General features: G+C 36.4%; 1 protein-coding gene across 1 annotated transcript; it reads right to left on the bottom strand.

Annotated features, from left to right (window-relative positions):
- Positions 1-11521: 11521 nt before the first annotated feature.
- On the bottom strand, positions 11522-18619 carry LOC104075151 (protein eyes shut homolog; the record flags this gene model as incomplete). Its single annotated transcript, XM_009575564.1, has 4 exons — positions 18461-18619; positions 15698-15728; positions 13788-14645; positions 11522-11635 (listed from the first exon to the last, which is right to left on the bottom strand). Coding segments are annotated over exons 1-4 (1162 nt in total), but the record flags the coding sequence as incomplete, so codon positions are not given.
- Between the last annotated feature and the right edge of the window lie 673 nt (positions 18620-19292).

Genomic DNA, 19292 nt, shown 5'->3' with positions numbered 1-19292 from the left:
AGAAAATTGTTATGAACAACTAGGTTAGATATCTGAAGAAAACAATGGGACTGAGAAAGTGAAAGGAAAAAAAAACACCTTATTATGCCTTTGTATGAATACTACCTTTGAATATTAGTACAGAAATCCTGGAACACTGAGACTATAAAAATCTCTAAATTACTGTGGAACAAAATTTAACAATATACTTTATGTGGTTTAAAACTTAAAACCCTGTGGAAGTGTTTATTTTTCTCTAGAATTTTCACTTTTGCTACTGAAGTTGTCTTTGCTTCATCCAGAGGCAACAGTAAGACAGACCTTTCTACAGCGTGTTTGAATGCGCTAAATATTTGGTTAAACAACTAAGGTTAAGATGAGATAAACTGGAATTTCTGTCTTATGAAAGTTTTCACAACACTTAGGATCTGGCCTTATCAAATAAAAGGCTAACCAAAAATAGATTCTGTGATAATCGATGTCCTATACTTAATCATTCATGATGTTTGGGTTTTTTCTGCTTGTTTCTTGGGTTCTTTTTAATGCATTTATAATGCAGGACTATAGCTGTGAAGCCACAGGCTTTACCTTGTATTAATTTATAGCACATGGAAAGCAGGTAAAGACTGATCATGAAAGAGACTAATCATCTTATGCACAAATGTCTAAAACAAAAGAAACATCAACTTGACATAAATCAACGTAAATTATATTCCTAGTAAAATTAAGCTCATTGTAAAATATATTTTAACTGAATCTCAATGAAAAAAAAAAATTGTCATTCCTTTTCTTTTATTATCTCTACATAAAAATGTAATGTTTAATAGTTTCTAGAACTGTTATTTTTTTTGTATGCAGGCAACTGTTCTTTAACTGGCTTTTAATCCTTTCCTCCCATTCCACATAACTTTGTTGTTGTTTCGGGTTTGGGGTTTGGTTTTGGTTTTTTGTTTGAGTGGAATACCATTAAAGGCTTTACTGTTGTACAGTATATGCTGTACTATTAAATTTTTTTTTTTTTTTTTTTTAATTCAGATGTATTATGCCCACTGGATTTCCTTTTTCCATATGTTAAATGATGAGCTCACAGAATTTCAGCAGACAAGTGAAGCAGCATTTCATTTTACAGAAGTCATGCTGACTGTAATAACACCCATGTTTGTTGTGTGCTTGGCGGTCTAATTTTTTTCACAGAACTATTGAAACTGATATTTTCGATACTACACCAACACTTCAAGGCTCCGATATTAGACTAGTTAGTTTGAATTATTTCCAAACCTTTACCCTATGGCCAAATCTAAACCAATTACTCCCCATAGCAAGCCAAAGGTTCTTACTTTTTCTTTTTCTTTTTTTTTTTCCCCAGCTCTACTTTCCTTCACTACTCAGTAGCAACTCAAACTCTTCTGTTTTCTTTCTAACCTATATTACTGGCACCTTCCATATCAGTATATCTATCTCTTACCAGTCTTCCATGTTATCCTCCATATCTTGTAAGTCAGCACTGAACATGGATTTTCATCTCCTTCCTGATCTATTAGTCCATACTTAATTTCCTAATAGTCTTCACTTACCGGAAACTTACTTTTAGACATGTGACATGACACAAATCTGCTCTTCCCCTAGTTTTTCAGGCCTGTAATGATCCATTTCCCAGTGACTTCTGCTGCCAACAGTACCAGCTGTAAGCTATTCATGATCACCAGTGATATTAAGCCTGGCAGAGAGGGAAGAAGTTGCTGGATCCATAGATAAACCCGACCCTTCTGCTCCACACCTGTGCTCTGGAACTGCTGTGTCCATGGTTCTGATGTTTCTAATGAGGATAGGCTAATATCAGAAAACTTGTATTTGAGGGCAAATTATATCTCATCTGTCATTATTACCATTATAAATGTACTTCCCTTGAGGTAGAGGGGATTACAGAAATTCGGTAAAAAATATCTTTTGTAATTCTGCACATAAAGGTTTTGGGGAATTTTTCTGTATAATGTGATTTACAGCTGGAAAACTTAAAATGAAAATTTAAACCTACAATCTTAAAAATGCTTTTATGTAAAACTATATTTTAGGTTAGTATGGAGAATTTTGTGTGACTTTGCACAGAGCATACACATTCTTATAAAGTGAAACGGTTAATTCATCATTATAATAGATTCTTAGAATGATTTTTTTTTTTAAGATTATATTTCCTTTTCCAAGATTTTAATCTTTAAAAAGTGAACTATTAAATATTCATACTTCTATAAAATTATAAATTCAACTATGAACTATTTCAGCCACAGTTGCAGTAATGTCAGAATATTGCAATGATTGTATGCAGACACTTGAACACAAAAACATGAAAATGCAATGTATGGAGAGGGTTTTTTAATAAAGAATGTTAATCATGTCCACATTGCAATGTGGAAAAGGTGGAAATGAAAGCTTATTTCCTTTTGAAATTCTAGGTATTTTAAATATAGAATTTAAGAAGAGAGCAAGCATGACAACAACATTGTTGTTTTCATTAATACACTTAGAAGTATTACCTAAGTTTAGATATTTACAACACAAGAAAATACATGTGAGCTAAATATCTAGAAACTTCTTATAATTAGGGGTAAGAACTAGGTTGAGACCAATTGCTCTGAGGAAATTGCTCTGAGGAAATAAGATTTTTACCTTGTAGAGGAATGCCATGGCTAAACTAATCTTTCAGGTTAAGACGCCTACATTTACATAATTGTGTGGTTACATGGTTAAGTAGATCTGTGCATGCATGCATGTGGTCTTTATGTTTCCACTATTTTCAGTTGTGAAGTAGCTAATACTAGTCAGTGGAGTTTGGAGAGTGATTCAGCTAACTCTAAACATCAGGCACGTGGTTAATTAAATCTCTTAGCTCCATTTTGTGTTGACTAAATATTCATTGAATGCAATAGAAACTTGGACACTTAGCTCTTATACCTACATGTAAACACTTAAATTTAAGAATTTAAACTGCCATGGACATTCATACACTAGAGTTTCAATCACCTTACTCTTTAATATCTTTTACAGATTATTTCTAATTCCATGTTCAGTGCTATCAGTATTTCTTAGTTGATAACACCTATAAATATAAAACATTTTTTCTCACTACCTTTTGCAAGGCCATGTGCTGGCATTATTTTGTTTTCCTTGAAGAACCGTAAAAAACAAAAAAAAAAACCAGAAAAAAAAATAAAAAAGAAGTTACAGTAATAGAAAGTAATTTAAGAATTACTAGTGAACATCTCTAGTGAAGGACAGGTATCCAAAGAGTGAAAAGACTTAGGAAAGCAGGAAAAGGCCTCAAGTTGCACCAGGGGAGGTTTAGATTGGATATTAGAAAAAATTTCTTTACTGAAAGAGTGGTCAGGCCTTGGAACAGGCTGCCCAGGGAAGTGGTTGAGTCACCACCCCTGGAAGTATTTAAAAGACGTGTAAATGAGGTGCTTAGGGACAGGGTTTAGTGGGTATGGTAGTGTTGGGTTGACAGTTGGGCTTGATGATCTTAGAGGTCTTTTCCAACCTTAATGATTCTATGATTCTATGATTCTATGACTTTCTGTCTGTAAGGAGATGGGAAAGATTTAGTCTGATTAGCAGCCTGATAATACCTTGTTATATTCTATCATCTCATTTCTGCACGGGATCGTAATGTAGTAAGGAAAGAAAGGGAACTCATGGGTTAGAATAAAGAATTATATTACTTAATATAGTGGAAGCTATGTAACCTCAAAACAAACTCATTCATTTAAAGTGTATAGTGTGATTGCTTTAGTGATTTAATTTAGTTAAGATTTAGTGAGAATTACATTGCTTCTCCAACTACTAAAAAAACCACAATCACTTATTTAAAAATAGATAGATTTAATTTAATAGAAGTAACCAAAAAAAAATTATTCTGTTAGAAATTCATTGTGGAGTATGATATTAAAAATCAGGGAAAAAAAGCCCTTTCCTGAAGAAGAATATATCGGAAAATTATTCATTTTCAAGGGGGAAAAAAAAAAAAAAAAGGATACCAGGAATTTCCTTTATCCTGAACCAAACTGTCACATCAGTTATTATAAACAACATGGGTGGTCATATATCTGCCTTCATAAAAAGTATCTTCTACAGGCTGATGTATTCTATGGACACTAACATATAGCCTAAATACAGTTGGATCTCAGCTTTTAATGAATTTTGAGACAGTAATAAAAAATAACTTTACCTTTTTTTTTTGCTTTAATATAAAACAGCTATTAATAAGTTCTTCTGGTTTTTATTTTGTAGGGAATATTTTATTTTTAAAAATCTAGAAAATAAATCTTCAAATCATGATGTCAGGGTAAAAATCTTTTTACAAGCCCAGATAATTAAATACAGACTGAAAGGTATAAATAAACTTTTTTTCATCCAAATTTTTAAGATGACACTGCTGTCAATATTAACAAAAAATGTACTTTTGCAAAACTGAAAAGACAAGGAAAAAAACATTTCCTGAATGGAGTCATCTTTTAGTATTCTGCCCTGCATTTCATCAGCCAAACTATTTGCTTCATCACAGCTCAAGCATACCTCCCCAAAGCATCTGATAAGCAGTATACTTAAAATCTGTATAGCACCCACAAATATTTGCACATTGCTGTGTATTTCCAAGTTATTTTAGAGCTGACAGGCTTACTTTTCTTAGGACAGTTTCCACTTTTTACTGTAGAACTAAGTATTGTTATTAATCTCATGGTCAGTAATCTTCCCCAATTTTTTTTAATAATTTGTTACAATTCATTTGTTAAAGACTTACTAATTCTCACATTGGATTAGAGTGTCAGTGAAATGTACAGTTTACTCTCCAAGGTCCTGATTTACATTTAACCTTGGGAAAGGTCACTGAAATTTGCGTTGACATGACGTTAATAATAGGGAGACTTGAGTGCAAGTTAACTAACTTCTTTAAAAGGATCACTGAGCTGCTCAGCATTTGAAGCTACTCTATTTAGTAATTAACAGTAAACTACAAGAAGCATAGATGTCTGGTGTCATCCCAGAGTAATTATACTTGTCTATTGTAAAGTGCTGTCAGAGATATATTCAATCATTATATTGATTGAGTATACTTAATGTTGAGTTGATATACTCAATGAATATGAAAAATATTTATAAATCAATTATGTTTTTCTATTAATAAAGGCAAAAAAGAATTTGGTGCAGGAAGATTATCAAAACTCATAGGAAGTTTTGAAAAATAGACTACTGAAGTGTGTAATGAAATCATGCCAGGAGAGTACATTTAAGAAAACATAAATCTGTTAGGTCAGACAAACTAATTCATGTCATTTGGTGTAGCTCCGACAAGTCTTTGTTGTGTATATATCTTTATTACTAGCTAAGATAGATTGATCTGTATCGTGTTTGTAAGAGTAAATTATAGCTATTTGTACTAGAGTTATCCAGCAGTCAAGTGACTATTGCCTAAACTGTTTTAGCCTCAAAAGACATATAAAAAACCTGTCACATATTCTCATCACCTAACTTAAGAACATTTATTTTAACTCTCAGATAGAATATTCCTTCATTGCTGAAATATTCGCTTCAAGGCCTTGGTTCCCTGAATCATTCTCTGGAAACACAAGCCCCTAGAAAACATAGTCTTAATTAAAGTACCATATCAAACATGATGTGAATAAAATGTTGAGAACTCACTGACTCTGAATTTGAAGCAATTACTAAAGAAGCATGCATAGTAGCTGGATCAGGGAACAGGGAGATGGGCTTTGCATTTTTATTTTCACATCTAGGTCCTGTGTGACTGACGGATATTATGGTCTCTGGCATAGAATAAGTACGTAGTCTGGAGGAGAGCTGAGTCTCTTAATCATCAGATCAGTTTCACCTGTCATTAAGATGCTTCACTTGGATACACAAAAAGTGAGGACAAGTACTGCCTGTGGACTATGGTGAAAATACAGTGGAACAAAGTGTTTACCAAATGGTAGTTTCTAACAGAGGTTAAATGTAACAAAAGATGCCGAAGAAGACTAAAACTCCAACTTTGAAATTTCTACTTTCAATTGGTTTAAAAGTAGGTTAAAAACTAACTGTAGAAAGGGCAAAGAAAAAAATCAGCTGGACTTCTCTTACAAAAAGTATTTTATAATAAAAAATAAATATTTTTGTGATACTTGAATCATGGGAGAGATCCAAACTCTTATTCCAGACATGCTGTCACAGATTTTATGGTACTTTGGAAACAAGCATGAAATGTACATGAAGTGATGCGATTAAAAAAATTATCATAACTTCATTAAAACCCCAAATACGACATACATTTTCTTCCTTAACAATAAAAGAACTACAGGCATTTCGGTGTCATTCTAAAAATGGCCAAAATGCTTGAGTATACTTTCTTCATTCTAGTGACATTGAGCAATGATCAGAGAATATTTCGAAGGATGTTTTTACAATTAAGGATCATAATCCCCATAATCTACAGCTTTCTCTGAGGAAACTGTTGTCCTTGATAAACTGTTTTATTAAACCATAGTAGTCAGTTAAAAACAAAACAAAACAAAACAAAACAAAAACAAAAACAAAAAAAAACACCCAACAAAACAAATCACAAATGAGATTAAAATAGCCTGGAAAAACATAATTTCCAATTGCCTTCTTCTCTTCCTCAGTCCTGTGTCCCTGTTGCTATCATCCCTGCCCCTAGAGAAACACTAAAAAACAAATTCCGTAGCAGGAATATCTCTTCTTCTCTGACCTTTGTGCTGACCTGATAGTGCAAGGGCTCAGGACTTCTCTGGGTTTTTTTAATCCCTGTGCTTGGGCCCAGTGACTGCTGCCTCTCCTGCTCCAGCTTCAGCTTTGGGAAAGTCCCCTCTGGGGAGGAGGGTGACCCCATCCCCATCTCAGTCACTGCCTGACAAACCATAGCCCTTTGTGGAGGGAGGCTGGGGACCACTGCCAGGCTGCAGCTGGCAGTCTGGGAGAAGGAAGCAGATAATGATACGAGAACATGTAAAAGTTGGCTGAGATGGACCCTTGCCTGACGGGGAGAAACTTCCAGCATGAATGTTACACTCCTCCCGACAAAGACCTCAGGATGCTGATGACATGCTGCAAGTCTTGCCTCCTCTTCTTGAGGGAGATTGATGTATTGCTCTTGGGACCAAGAGGAGCAGTGGAAAGCTGAGTATAAAACCAAGGTGAAAAATAGATAGTAGGAAGGCGTTTTTGTATAATATTTTTAGGGATATTATTAATAAGGCTTTGGATATTAATTTGGGCTATGACTGTTAGTATTAGACAAATTGAACTATTAGGCTGTTAAAACACTAATTGTACAAACAATAAATTCTTCTCTCCATATATATATAGTGAAATCCTTGTATAATTATGACCTTTTTCAAAGTACTCCGGCTGTAATTCACTGATTAAGCGAACAGACCATTTTAAACTAAAGCACCTGGATGATGGAAGCTCTAGCAAAGTGGCTCCAAGCAAAACCACCTCATTCTTATAGTATCACCTGTCACACAAGCGAGGAGGGAACTCATATGACCTTTAAAGAGGCTAACTGGACGATTAAGTAAGGCAGGAAATGTAGGTCTCCCTTACAGGAATATGGGAAAAAACCCAAAAATCTCAAATGTTCTGCAGAGGGTTGGTTTTTCAATCACTTCCCTTACCTCCCACCTTCCCACCTAAGAAGTAAAAAGCCCCCCAGATTCAACAAAACATATTCAAAAGGAAAACTACTGCTCTTAATCCACCAAACACTGTCTAGGGTAAGCACACTAAGCATTACCATTACAGAGGTAGTTAAGATATTGCTATTTCCTGTAGGCTGTGAATGAGTTGCATTAATTTTCTGTGTATCTTCAGAACAGGACCACAACATCCATCAGAATTTCTGAGACATCCTCTTTGTTAAGGAATGTATAAAAGGCACCTCCTCTGGCGGACTCTAGGGCCTGAGAAGCCTCCTTCCCAGCTGCTGGAGCCCAACCCAGTGCACCCAGAGACCTGGGGGTCCCTCTGTCGTAGGCCAGTGGATGCAGCTGTTGCTTTCCTGTTTGCAGGCTCAACCAGTAGCAAAGATGAACATGTGTGCCAGAGATGCACACATGCAGAGGACACTAACACAGCCAGCTACATAGACTGCCCACAGACGGGGCACTGCCTTTAACAACACCCACACATAACGCTACCAGAACTCACATAGAACATATGTACAAACAGCCAAATCCCAGTCCTTCTCTCTAACTGAACAGGATTGAAGCTCGCTAGTGAAAACACACAGCCCCTTGCTCTCTAGTTCAAAAGGACAGGCACATTCGTGGACCCCTTGAATAGTAGCGTGGGACCTCAGCTCATCTAGTATTGATGCCCAGATCCCAGGCCTCCTACTCACCAGATAGCCCAGCTTGAAGTCCGCTAATGAATTACACATGCATATACATGCATGCACACACACGTATGTGAGCACACGTGCACACACACCAAGTTAGGGGAAAATATAAACATTCTGGTCTTGCCAGTGGCTCGTCCCAGGCACACAGGTCGTATCACTCTTGGTCCCCTCTCCACTTGCTGATGCTGGGACTCTCACCTTCTCCAGCTGGCGCCAGGCACGGGAGCCACCATCACCCAAGGTCTGAATCCAGTCGCTGGCACTAAATTCACTCACTGCAGAGACACGCTCCTACCTGTGGTGTCCTTCAGCTGCTGATGCTGAGACCCTCATTCACTCCAGCTGCTGGCACCACAGACATTAAGACCACTATCACCAGTGATCTAACTCCAATTGCAGACCCCAAGTTCAGTCACTTTTGTCTTTCCAGTTTCTGGCCTCTAGACTTTACAGCACTCACAGATGGGGAGAGAGTGAGATTACATAGAAAGAGAGTTAAGAAAGGGTTTAATAAGAAGAATGGATAGACTACGGTGACTCGGTGCAGGGCTCGGTCGGACAAGTGTACTGACCAGTGACTGTTCACACACTACCAGCCTATTTTATACATCCTTCCTCTCTACACCCACCCCGTCCTTGTTTCGCCCAGATCCCCTTCCTCTGAACATTCCTTAATAAGTCTAAGGGTGCAAATTCTGGTATGAATTGGAGTATTCAATCATAAGAATAATGGCATGCCTAATGTTAGCATTTTGCAATTAAGTTCTGTTAAAAATGTTCTTTCAGGAAAGAATAAAGAGAGTTTTCAGAGCTCAGTGAATGAAGTAAACAATTAAAAAATAAAAATACTTAACTGACATGAACATATACATTGCTAGTCCAATAGATCCATTCTATCATTGTGAACACAACAACTTGGACAAAGCAACCTTTACTTATTTTGAATAATTACGTGTAAATAATAATTGTAATTATAAATATAAAATAATTGTATTATAATTTTATTTACATCTAATCAATTTACAGTAACAAGAATATTTCATACTTTCATTCAGATCATGTGAACTGGCTACTGTCAGTGTCTTATCTCATTTTGGAAAAAAGTATGTCAAAGTTTATAAAATCTTAAACATCATTTGCACAATCTTGGTATTACGCTTGTGTTTTCTGTGCACATGTTCAATATTAAAACAGAGGAATGTTTTGAATTGGCTGCCAACTTCGCACACTTAGAATAACATTCAAGATACGAGATTCATATTTACACAACTCATCTTGTCTGAGAACACAACACAGCCATGATAGAATAACAATAGAAAAACATCTGTTTTCATAGAAAAACATCTGTTTTCACATAGTTTGGGTAACTATTCTTGAAATTGCCTTAGTGCTAGCGAACACTTTTAGACAGGATCACAGGAAGAAATGTAGACTTAAAATAACTACATTTGGTCAGAAAATAATTTCAAAATTGTACTGTATGTTAGTCAACCAGTCCTGTTGCAAGGTATACTGATGTACTACATACTTTCCTGTAACAGCAGGACCTGAGGCAATTTATATCAGAGCAGGAAAAAAGAGGTCTCCTCCCGTGATACTTACTATGCTTAGAAACAAGAAAGGATTCTCCATTTTCTTTTAGCTAACTGGAGAATAAAAAGGGAAGTAATTCACACTCATAGTCTCCTTTTCTCTTTCGCAATCCTTACCAGCTACCTGGAGAGTAAATTGCAATGATTGCTGCCATCCACTAGAGTTGAGTGTATAGAACTGTTTTCATGTCATTATGGGTTTGGGTTTACTGTATCTGGAAGGGTGTTCCTCCTGTTTCCTTCCCTCCTCTCCCTCATTAGGTCAAAATTTCAAGAATACAAAAGTTTTTTTATTTCAAAAGCAATGTGGCCACACAATTTGGGTGAAAGGGATAAGAGTAAGTGTTCTAAAAAGTTATAGACCATGTGTGGGGAAAAAGTTAGTTCTAGAAAACTTTACTAATGCGCTTTCCTCCTTTGAAAAAAAAAAGGTTTTTTTAAAATTTTCTCAGAATGGTGCTGACCATGATGCCTTCTACAGCGAAGAAAAGGGAGGAAAAAGAGAGTAATATAAAACAGATTTACGAGGAATTTAGAATTAAGCATGACTATCCCATTTTTAAAAATATAGTTCCACACAGACTTAACTAAAATGTCAATAAGAACGTTCAGTCTTTCACTATGAAAATAAAGATTGGCTCTTGGATCCCCCTAACTCCCTTATGGTTTTGGGGTTTTTTTTTTGCTTTTTTTTTTTTTTTTTAACTCTACATCTCAATGTAATTCTATGATTGTCAGGGATAACTGACGCTTCCAAGAAAGAAACATTTTAAAAAGTTTTACTGTCCTTGGATATTCAAGTGCTAGCTTTATACTTAGGTCATTCTTAAAGAATGTGCTTCTGAGTATTGCTATTTCTCTTACACCAACACAGTAAATCTCTGTCTGAAGTACAAGAATTAATGTTTTAAGTATGGCTGTTATCCTGACCCCAAAGAAAAAGTGTTTACAATAGGATAGCTTTAGATACATTTTCTGATTCAAGCTTTTTGCATGAAAGCATCTTAGTTATCCAATGTATCATAAGTAAACCAATTAGTTTCTGAGAGTTGTTTTTTTTTAACCAAGACACGACACTAAATCATGAGATTATTGACTCTTTAAATTATTTCCATCTTATTTTTCTAGTACATCTATTAAGAGGATGCTGAAATTATGAATACAAGGTGTCATGATCATTCTAAATAATCCAGTAAGAGCTTCTGATCCTATTCTTGCAAACCCTGTATTTGAGAACCAGTGAGTTAGTGATTATGAGTATTCCTTTGTCATACTGCCAATAGGAGAAAGGTACTTATGGATGGGATCCAATTATGAAAAGCCTCTATCATTCATATGGTTTTAGTACATATGTATTTTAGAATAGTCACATGGAAGTCTGATTTCTTTATTTTACAAAACCTATTTTAAAAAAATCAGAGAAAATTGCAAACTGTGCAATAATAATCTAAAATAACTGTTATAATAAAGCAAAAGTTCACACCATTATTATGACACAGGAAACCATTATTATAAGACAGAAAACAAAGGTGTTTCTTACCTGTAAAGCCCTTGTCACATTCACAAAGAAAAGTGTTTGGAGTAACATTGCTGCAGTTACCATTGAAACACGTATGTGGGTGGCACTGTCCAACTATTTCTGTACAATTTTTACCTATTTAAAAGGCATAATAGGAACATTGAACTTCAGTTTTTTGTTTTTTTTTTTCCTGAAATGTCAAATTTATATGTCAAATAAAATGTTATATTTAATAGATAGGTGGATGGATAGGTAGGTATTTGTGTTGTTTGTTGCTAATTTGCACCAGAATTACTGAAGTTCTAAAGCAAGGCAGAAAGATATTCAGCTGCTGAAATATGAGCTACTGTGCTCAACCTCATCTGCCATATAGTTACAGATTCACATGTAGCTTAGAGTGCAGAAATGCTATTAATACTGTAGTATTTGTTTCTTTTTGACATGAATCTAGTTCACAGTTTCTTCCAGCATTGCGAACAAAAGATGTTCTCATGTGGAGTCCAATTTGACTGAATTTTTCTTAATATGCAGCTTTCTGGAAATTACAATTCCAATTATAAGTTGTTTACGTTATTACAGCATATGGGTCTAAATACTGTATAATTATGCTTGCCACTTGAATTGTTGCTATGACATTATTCACACTTCAACAACTTTTCAAATTTCTAATAGACTTTATATTATGGGAGGCACTTTTTTCCTCCCTTACTCTTGTGTAGCCATGTCCATAATATATGATGGTTTAATCTCCTAGTTCTTCTTGTTTACATACAGCTTATTTACTAGACCACTATTGCCAGTACAAAATTATGGCATTAGCCAACACTGTCCCATATAGGCTAACAGAATATTTTAAGCATTGCTTGTTGATAACATTAAGCATGATGATTGCTTTTAACAGACCTGCTTGTGAATTTCTCCATTAATTTGAATTAAAGTAGTATGAGACACTTTTTGATATTACTATTTTCAAAGCATTTTACATAGCCCCCAGAAATCATAAAAGAAGTAGAAAACATAATGCATACCATCAATGTTTTCCACTATTTTACTAAACTTTGAATAATTATAAAAAAAATTTTCTCATAACATTGACTTATTCATACCTGCATAATCTTCTAATTGCAAATGCATTAGTAACCAAATTATTATGCAGTTTGAAAAGCAATTAAAAATAAATTACAGCAAACTTTATGCAACATAACCTTCATTTCTGTGTTCTATGAACCTCACTTGTTCCTGACTCATCATCTGTGTTTCATAGCATAGCATCACTACTGTGAGAGCACAGAAGTGCAGTCCATCAAAGGAACATTCCTAGAATTCTGCTCCAGAAGTACGGAAAGAGCTACAACAATCCTTTTTGTGATGTGAACGAATATTTCTGGTACTTTCTAAAGGAACTCTATTGGTCTGAATGAAGGAACAATACGCCCGTAATTTCCTTCATCCCCTTTTCTTCCTCTTTGAAATGGATATGTTGGTTAGGTAAGAATGTATCTAATCATGCTGTAGTCTCTGGTAGTCCAATCTCAAACCCAGATTCAGTTTCTCCAGTGGGTTTTAGGTAAGTACTGCAATATTTCCTAGATAGAATTAAGTGAATTTTTTTCATTTGTGAAATATTTAATTTGGTGATAACAGTATGTTTAGCAAATTCCTTTTGAAAGGAACTTTACAGCACAAAACAATCTGAAAGAAAAGAGTAAGTATTTTGGTTTGCTCACTCTTCTAATTAAATGTTTGACTTTTCAATTAAAAAACAAATTTTGATTTTGAAAATTTCTTTAATGTAATTTAAAAGGTCTTTAAACTGGTTTTGTGGCAGATTGAACAAAATGTTCATTTCAACAAAACCGTTTGCTCTTTTTCAGCAGTTTGGTTAACTAACTATTTTGGGGGGAGCTTACTATAAAAGATTTATGTTATCTGATGTAAGAAATAGCTTGAACTGCTGAACAAACAAAAAAAACAATCAGTTACTTCTGTAAATTCACAAGTACTTACCTATGTCTTGTGCTTAAATGGGAAAGAAGCATTATAAGAACTTAGTCTGTTTTTCCCCACAATGCACACATGAATGTAGGCAAGTACAAACTGTCTTCAAATGACTGCACAGTCTCCTATAAGTGACTACATGTAAACGAGACTCAGTGCAGGTGTGATAGTGACAACAGACAATCAAATTATACACAAACCTTGCTGATGATGTTCTCACTGTTTTATCATCCCTTAAGGAAAATGTATTATCTATGTAACATTTATTTCTAGAGGGGAAAATAAATACCTGAAAATTTTGGAGGACACATGCATTCATAAGAATCTCCAGAAAGTTCTGATTTCTCAGTGCAGGAGGCATTGTTGTGGCAAGGTTTAGTGGAGCACATATCAAACTTCTGGCAGAATCTTCCAGAATACTGTGAGAAACAGTGGCAATTATATGCTTTTTCCCACACATGGCTTAGACATTTTCCATGCCCAGAGCATAATGGTGCATTTGGAGACGGTTGGCAAAACTGCTGCTTCACAGTTACGTTCAGACGAAGGCCCATGTTGCACAACAGTGGGCCTCTCTTATGAAGCTCTGCAAAGTAATGGGTTCCAACACCAAGCCAGTTAGGATCAACTTGGTGCAGTCCTCTTATCTGGCAAACAAAAATCAACTGCTTTTGAAGAAAACCAGCTTTAGGGCAGTTAATAAATTCTTCCTCGGAGACATTTACCAAATTCATTCCATAGGACTGAAAGGATGGCTCAGAGGAGATGAAGAGACTATCACCTAATTGAAGCTGTAAGGGGCATATCTGAGGGATACTGAGATTTTGTTCTTCTGAGATTTCCCCAGTAATACTTTTATTCATATTCCAGCATTCGGTGTAAAAGTCTGAGCAGACGTTTTCCCTTGGTGTCCATTTTATTACACTAGGTTTTGGTTTCACTCGCCATTCAGCAGTCAATTGCCTCTCACATATTACCTGCCCATTTACAACGCATAGTTGAAGAAAGCACGCTAACATGTGAACTGCTGATTTCATCGCCATTGTTTCACCTGGCAAATGGGAGTTGTCTTTCACACCTGCTTCATTACTGAGAATAGCTTCAGAACACTTGTTCTTTAAGGTTCGTCTGTATTTTCCATGGCAGCCTAGGAATTCAAACAGAGAAAAATATTTCTGTTTTTACACCAAATACAGTTGAATATCAAAGCCTCATTACAAAAATAGAAAATATACAACATTATTCTACACCTACATACACTTGGTCTATCTCTAAAGTGCACATGGATTATGATACTGCTTTAATTACATCATTTCATTAAATGTCCTCCTCTTCCCCATGTACTTCAAAAATATTTTGGAGCATACTTTGGACTATGCTGAAGGATCAAAGTGGGACAGGAAATATATTGTTTGTGGAAACCTTGAGCTGGAGAATATTAAATGACTCAGCTACTGAAAATTATAGGGTAATATCAAAGGGTGGTATTCAGTCTCTCCTATTGTCACCTAAATTGGGATGAAAACATCTAAAATTTAGCTGTGTCCTATTAGTAAATTGCTGTGCATGTGAACCTGTCCCAATGACCTTTGTGCAGCAGAGTGACCAGCACTGTTTAAGCCTTTGAAGATACCAGAAAGCTGTGGACTATGACTAACTAATAGTAATCATAGCAGACTGGAGGCTTAGAATATTAAAATCAGAACGGGTCAAAACTAGATTTTGATCCTCCTTCCAGGATAGTTTTTGTTTTAATTTAATTACTGAATCTCAATTCTGCCTTTAAACAGTTGAAGTACTCTAACGACCTAGCTCCACAGCCAGGTAAGTATGCTAATTTATAATTCCTCTCTGTCTCTGTATTTCCACCCCTGGGAGTTAATTCCACATAGAAAAAAAGAAGGTACATGGATCTGCAAGAAAACTGCTGGCCTTGTTACAGAATACTCATAGTCTTTCTCTTTTGAGACCATTCCATTATCTTCAGAATCTCATGATGTTCAACGATACCATTAGATAATATGCTATCAAATGTGTAGTTTGGATCACTTAGCATTTTTTCTTTTAAGGTAGCAGTGTTGAACTATTATATCCATTATAGCTGCTATTACATCTGTCACTATTATCAGGTGTACAAGTCTATGCTCTATATTACTGTAGATTTAGAAATCTTATATTCAGCAACCCATCTTTACCTACCTTTTTCATAATGAGATTTTCTCAGGGGATTCTAAAATAGATGTTTATAAAAGGTTATTTTTATTTTTAGATACTTCAAAAAGAAAGCTATTGCATGTCTAATGCAAAAGAACTCTTGCCCACTTATAATATATTTTGCCCTTCATTCATGTAATTATGCATAGTTCTGGTATCATATACAGGCTTCATTTTTACTGGTAAAGAAAATGTGCTTTTTCACAATATTTGTATGGGATAAAACTTCTGAACTATTTTAAAATAAGTAATCAGTAGTATTATAACTTATTTGATTATTGATACTCTGTCTTCACAAAAATCATTATTAGTCTTCATGCAACTGAAAGATTATTATGGAAGTACTAGGATTAATAATGTTACGTAAACAAGTACATCTGGTAAAAGCAGTGGAAAAAAACAGGGGAAGATGGAAAAGAAATAGAATCATAGGATCATAGAATCATTAAGGTTGGAAAAGACCTCTAAGATCATCAAGTCCAACTGTCAACCCAACACTACCATACCCACTAAACCATGTCCCTAAGCACCTCATCTACACGTCTTTTAAATACTTCCAGGGGTGGTGACTCAACCACTGCCCTGGGCAGCCTGTTCCAAGGCCTGACCACACTTTCAGTAAAGAAATTTTATAGTGTAACTCTTAAAGTTACATAAGGCTGGGTGAAAAGCAGCACAATGCTATTTTGTACTAAAGGAGAACTAAAGCAGAAAGGTTTATGCAGAACCCCAGGGAAGTAATTTAAAAGCAAAAAATAAATCCCAAGTTATTTGCATTCTAGTCCAGTATCTTAAAGATTACATTTTCTTTCTATTAATAAGAGTTATTAAATACTAATTGCAAAAATAAAGTACATTTTAAGTGAGGTTGGAGAAATACCCACAGAAGATATCTGACTCCAACAACGTCACAGGAAAAAAAAAAAAAAAAATTAAAGAAGAGAATAAACCAGAAAATGTTTAGGAACATTGTGTCACCATGTTGAGGCCAGGAATGAACCTCCTCTTGCCACCTCCCCACACATCACATGCACACTTTGTGAACTGACTTCCTGTGCTTGAGGTCAGCTCTGGTAGGATGGGGTTGTGACCTTGTATCAAACTGCTGTGAAAAGACCTGAGAGGGAACTGTGGGGAGGCTTGCTGGGGGTCCCCACCTCACTCAGGAGCTGCATTTAAGCTCAGGCTCTCACCCTTGGTCCTCACCTGGGCTATGCTGCAAGTGGGCTGGTACCTGACCTCATACCTTCCTTACCTGGGCCTTGATCCTGACCCAAATATTTGACTTGCTGGCTTGATGTCAGGGCCTGTCTCCTCACTGTGGACCTGCCTGGGAACCACTGGACTGTTTGCTGGCTCAGAGTGCCATCCTCAGACTCGCTCTGTGCTTTTCACATGGGTGCTGTGGGATGGCACCCCTTGTCACTGAGATCACTGTCACTCCCCCCTCCCAAAACCCTTCCCTTGCAAGACAGCCCAACGCTTGCTGCTCCCTGGCAATGTGATACCATGCTCATTTTATTTCTGATGCATATTTTAAAACATCAAATTTAAGCAGTACTTATGTACATGTAATATAGGAAATGCCACAAATTATAGTCTCTGCACAATTTGACTTCCATCATCTGTGTGTTTTACAATATGCACTAATTGTCTTGATGACATACCAAGTTGTCCTTTGTAGCCTGACATTTTTCATCACAAAATTAATAATTCTTAGGAAATGATGCATTATTTATGCTAATCTTCATTCTTTGCAAATGATCCTTTCCTTATTTACTATACACCATTCAAAACATACAGGGTTTGCTGAATTATTAATTTGCTAATACGATTTTCTAGAATATTGAACATGTTAGACAGTGAATTTACCTGCACTTCAAAATACAGAATTCTTATTTCTACCTTATAGTTATATTGTATCTATAGACAGAAGGAGTGGTGATGCACCCAGCACTGAAGGTATCAAGGCTTTCTGATGGCTAGTCTTTTACTCACCAATCCATACAATGTCATTGTAGGCATAACAGTATCGAGTTAGGGAATTTTACCTGACTCTAATGTATTGCTAGCTGTCATGCTTTAACCCTGTCTAACAACTAAGTCCCATACAGCCGCTCGCTCACTCCCCCAGAGTGGGATGGAGGAGAGAATCGGAAGGGTAAAAATGAGAAAACTCATGGGTCAAGATAAAAATAATTCAATAAGTAAAGCAAAAGCCACACATGCAAGCAAAAGAAAATAAGGAATTTATTCACTACTTCCCATCAGCAGGTATCTCCAAGAAAGCAGGGCTCCATCATGTGTAACCGTTACTTGGGAAGACAAATACTGTAACTCTGAACGTCCCCCCCTTCCTTCTTCTTCCCCTCACCTTTTATTGCTGAGCGTGATGTCAAACGGTATGGGATATCCCTTTGGTCAGTTGGGGTCAGCAGTCCCAGCTGTGTCCCCTCCCAACTTCTTGTGCACCCCCAGCCTACTTGCTGGTGGAGCGGTGTGAGAAGCAGAAAAGGCCTTGACTCTGTGTAAGCACTGCTCAGCAGTAACGAAAACATCTCTGTATTATCAACACTGTTTTGGGCAAAAATCCAAAACATCGACCCATACAAGCTACTGTGAAGAAATTAACTCTATCCCAGCCAAAACCAGCACACCAGTCAACATAAAATTCTGTTCAGTGATTCTGATATTGAGAAAAAGAATCACACAAACAATTAGACAAACATGTGCCTAAATACCTATTACCTCCACACCCAAATACCTGTTCAGAGTCTGTCCCAATTCCTCCAGGGTGGTTGCAGGAGGTTGGGGTGTTGTATGTAACAATTTTTTCTGCTGCCCTGTGCTTAATGGATTCCTGATGCTCAGTTCCTTAATGTCCCAGCCTTGGTATGGGTTGCCCATGGCCGCAGTCTCTGAGGATGTGCATATCCCTGTGGCATGGCATGCCTCCCCCAGCACGTCTCCAACACTTACCAGCTACCAGTGCCTCTTGTACATATGCGTGAGCAGGGCCGTGAGTTCCTCTGGCTTGATGATGGTTTGGTGCAGGTGGGTTTCTCCACCACTCTTTATGTTGGTCCCAGAGCCCTCAGGAACCATCCATGAGGAGCACAAGGTGGTTCATGGCCTGATCCCACTACAACCCTGCTACTCAAACCTGGTCCTGTGTGCCTGTTACACCCTACACAGCTCTCATTTACTTCACACGCAGTTTTGTGTGCTTAACATGCACACATACCAGTGTAAGGACTAGAAACTGCCAAAAAGGCAGGCAAGGAGTCAGAGAGGCAAAACAGATGCTAGAAAAAGTATGTCTTATTTCAAATGATATGGTTTCACCTAAATAATAATAAAAAGACATTCTTTTCACCTGTCATCTTTATTGTAGTTCTCTTTCTAAGATCATGATGAAGCCCCTGACCATGACTGTGACTACGACTGTGATCTGCTGAGGTCGGAGAGGCTGTGAGTACAGGAAACTAAACAGTAATGGGAGATTACAGCTACTGTGTACATTGGGTAAATAGCTCAACATAGCATAATTAAAGATTAAAGATTAATTTTTTAGGTAGGA

This window comes from Fulmarus glacialis, unplaced genomic scaffold (genome assembly GCF_000690835.1).
Source record: "Fulmarus glacialis isolate BGI_N327 unplaced genomic scaffold, ASM69083v1 scaffold3904, whole genome shotgun sequence".
Taxonomy (NCBI): domain Eukaryota; kingdom Metazoa; phylum Chordata; class Aves; order Procellariiformes; family Procellariidae; genus Fulmarus; species Fulmarus glacialis.
The sequence above is the reverse complement of the archived record's forward strand: the minus strand, read 5'-3'. Positions and strand labels throughout refer to the sequence as shown.